At 32.4% G+C, this 4,034-nt stretch overlaps 1 protein-coding gene across 1 annotated transcript; it reads left to right on the top strand.

Annotated features, from left to right (window-relative positions):
- Positions 1–1,107: 1,107 nt before the first annotated feature.
- Positions 1,108–3,139, top strand: LOC120172906 (F-box protein At5g46170-like). Its single transcript, XM_039180243.1, has 2 exons — positions 1,108–2,346; positions 2,711–3,139. Exon 1 carries the CDS (start codon positions 1,127–1,129, stop codon positions 2,321–2,323), a length of 1,197 nt encoding a protein of 398 aa, XP_039036174.1. The 5' UTR covers positions 1,108–1,126; the 3' UTR covers positions 2,324–2,346; positions 2,711–3,139.
- The last annotated feature ends 895 nt before the right edge of the window (positions 3,140–4,034 follow it).

Here is a 4,034-nt window from a genome sequence, read left to right on the forward strand (position 1 = left end):
TTTTATATTTTTAATTGTATATTAATAAAAAAATGACATGTCACAAAAAGTATTAATAAAATAAAATAAAGTGATTAAAATAAGAGCAATTTGAAAGTTGAGTAGTTAAATTGAATTTTTTTAAACATTAGTACCAAAATAGTGAGAAAATAGTTGAATGATGAATGATGTAATTTATCCATAAAAATACAGTGTCGTAAAGATTTTAGCGGTGGATACTAAAATGAAATAAAAACAAAACGTTAGGTATGATTTTGAAGAAATTAAAAATTTAGATACTAAAACAGACCAAACTGATAGTATAATTTATTAAGTCAAATTATACTATTAGCTCCTATAACATATGTAAGATATAGATTCAATTCATCTATTAAATTTGATCATTTTAAGTTTATTTACTTTAATAATTTTTATTAATATATTATTTGGACTAAGACTAAAGTATCAAAATTAAAGAAATATAAAGATTAAAATTTATAATTTATAATTTATAATTTATAATTTATAATTTATAATTTATAATTTATAATTTATAATTTATAATTTATAATTTATAATTTATAATTTATAATTTATAATTTATAATTTATAATTTATAATTTATAATTTATAATTTATAATTTATAATTTATAATTATAATTTATAATTATAATTTATAATTTATAATTTATAATTTATAATTTATAATTATAATTTATAATTTTAATTTAATTATAATTATATTTATATTTATAATTTATAATTTATAATTTATAATTTATATTTATAATTTAATTTATAATTATATTTAAATTTATAATTTATAATTTTATAATTATAATTTATAATTTATAAATAATTATAATTTATTTATAATTTATAATTTATATTTTAATTTATAATTTATAATTTATAATTTATAATTTATAATTTATAATTTATAATTTATAATTTATAATTTATTATAATTATAATTTATAATTTATAATTTATAATTTTTAAATATAAACTGGATAGTATAAGAACTAATGAAAGAATTTGACCCATAAAGAAACAGCTTTCTCTCTACCCCAGATCTATATATCGCAAGTGATCACTTTCATCTTGTTTCCACTCGCAATCAAAACAATTTCAATAAGGGGAAAAATGTCTTCACTCCGTTCAGATCCGGTTCACAGAATCCATCCCGAACCGATCGATCACCTCGACCGTCTCCCGGACTCTATACTCCTCTTAGTCTTCAACAATATCGGCGACGTTAAAGCTCTCTGCCGATGCTGCGTCGTTTCGCGCCGTTTCCATTCCCTCATCCCGCAAGTCGAAAACGTCGTCGTTCATGTGGATTGCGTCATATCCGACGACGATTGTTCCCCCTCTTCCTCCTCCTACGACAAGTCACGCTCCGCCGGTCCGATTTCTAGCCTCTTCCAGTTGCTTTTAGGGGGCATTGTCAAGCCCTTCCAAACTTTGGTTCAAATTCTCGGTCCGAAACGGTCCGCTATCAATGAAGCCCTTAACACCCGTTCTTCTTCTTCTTCTTCTCCCTTATCTGTTGGTCCTGTTGATCCCGGTGCTGATGTTAGTGAAGGGGAAATGGAGCAAGGTGGGGTGACGCATCATTCTCCGACCCAAGTACTTAGAAATTTCAAAGAGATTCGTTTCCTCCGGATCGAATTACCCAGCGGCGAGTTGGGTTTCGATGATGGGATTCTATTGAGATGGAGAGCCGATTTCGGGTCAAGCCTTGATAACTGCGTCATCCTCGGAGCTTCTTCTGTTGATAAGAATGTTAATTTGCACGTAACGGAGTGTGGGAACGGAGGATTTTGTCCAAATAATAGCATTGCCAACGTTGATGATAATGGGAGTATTCCCGAGTCGTTTTATACCAACGGAGGCTTGAAATTAAGGGTCGTCTGGACGATTAGCTCGTTGATCGCGGCATCGGCGAGGCATTATTTGCTTCAACAGATAATCGCAGAGCATAAGATGCTTGACAGCTTGGTTTTAACCGATGCGGATGGACAAGGGGTGCTTTGTATGAACAGAGACCAGCTTGAGGAGTTGAGAGTGAAGCCATTGTCTGCTTCTTCTGTTTCGAAAAGGACGCTCGTGCCGGCTCTGAATATGAGCCTTTGGTATGCTCCTCAGTTAGAATTGCCTGATGGGGTTGGTTTGAAAGGTGCCACTTTGGTTGCTATTAGACCAAGTGAAATGTCTGCTTCAAAGAAAGAAATTCCTGATGCTTCTTGGTGTTCAACTGCTTTTGAAGGGCCTTATGGAACTGCAGCTAAGATGCTTGTTAAGAGAAGGACTTACTGTTTGGAGATGAACTCGTTCTGATGTCTTCTTCCTTATCTTTGAAGGTAAAACAATACTTGAATGCTTGATATATTTTTTGGTGCTGATTAATTTGTTAGAAAAAAGTGTTTTCATGTTTGAATTGTTTATGTTAGTTTGGAAATTATTTCAATTCTTCATGTAAGTCGATTCTATGTTTGGTTAATAGGCATGCATGATCATATTGGTTTGTATAATTTCATAAATTTGGTGGTGAATGAGTAATTAGATTTTAATGTTCATTCTAGATGTGGAAAAATTTCACTTACAATAAGTTGCATTGAATATCCCCGACATTCTGCAGTCTATTTTTAGCCTCGGATTACCATTTTTATATATGCATCTTCTATGAATTTAAGGTTCATTTTGAGATCATTTGGCTCTTTACAGGGAGAGATGTCGAGCTCATTGATCAAGGGGGAAGAAAGGATAGCATACGTTTTGGATCGAACAACAATTTTGTAATGTGTTGGAGCTTAATCTCAGGGCAGTGTCTTGCGAAGCTAAACCCTGCTTTGGACCACCATTGAAAGCAATCCATGCGCGTTGATAATGCACACTGGCAAGTTTTTCGGCTTTCGTGCTTCAACTGATTGACAAAATGCATCTGCTGGTTGTTTTTTATTTCAGGCATATGCTTGTAAGAGTGCACATTTGCGACTGGATCGATGGTGAAAGAGCATTGAGGTTTTTTAGTCCTTTACTTTTTTTTTATCTATAATCCCTCTATATGTGAATATTGTAGGTTTGAAGATGTCATGTTTTATGTTACATATACTTATGAAGTTAATCAAGGATTGTAGTTTGCAGTCTGCACCTTGCTTTCAGTGTTTTATTCCATAAAATTTGCTTTACTTTTTAGTCAAAGCAAACATGAAAGTTTCATTTAAGAAAGAAAGTAGGTACAAAGTGATAACCCATGTCAGTGTCATATTCCATCAAATGCCGTATATAATTTTACCTTCTTTTCTTCTTATTTCATGCTTCCACCAATTTTAGTAATTTAGCATGTCCATTTTTACTTGCAAAGAAAGTCACAGTTGATGAAGATGTGGAGTAAGTGTACAAAAAGGTCATCAAATGCTAAATACAGCCTTCAGAAGGGCTTTAATCTCTATCTCCCCTTTTATTTTCAAAGGTTTGAAGCATTTATCATAAACAAGAATGACAGCTCATATTGCTGACTTTAAAGGAACATTTCAAGCTGACATACAAATTTATATCGTTACACATCTTTGGGATTCCTTTCTTCAGGCGCTTTTGCAGCGTAGGGAACATCAAGTTCACTTTCTCTCTTTCTAAAGCAAGCAAAAGATGAACACTACCGACCAGACCAAAGAAAATGCCCATTTGGCCATCTCAAATGTAACGAAATGCTAACATCATCAACGTAGCTTTTATTAGTCAATTAAACTATTAGTGTAGTGACAAGTGACTCGAGTCGTGTTGTACCTTCTTCGTATCTCGGGATTTCCGGAAAATTAAGAACATCTCTACATCTTCAGAGATGACATCCTTTGGGAAGCTGCGACCTCAAGTTGTTTATGTTAATCAAGTTTCTGATTAGAACCCAAAACTTTTTTTCCAGACATTTCATACGTGTTCTTCACCTTTTTATGAAATATAGTTGTCATGTATAAACCCTAAAGTAGCATCAATGCTTGCCAAGAAGAAGACATATACTTGGCAGATAAGTATCTAATCTGTCACCATC

This window comes from Hibiscus syriacus, unplaced genomic scaffold (assembly GCF_006381635.1).
Source record: "Hibiscus syriacus cultivar Baekdansim isolate YM2019G1 unplaced genomic scaffold, ASM638163v2 tig00111917_pilon, whole genome shotgun sequence".
NCBI lineage: Eukaryota > Viridiplantae > Streptophyta > Magnoliopsida > Malvales > Malvaceae > Hibiscus > Hibiscus syriacus.

Coding starts and splice junctions, on each gene's coding strand:
- LOC120172906 (XM_039180243.1), top strand. CDS start 1,127: ATGTCTTCACTCCGTTCAGATCCGGTTCACAGAATCCATCCCGAACCG.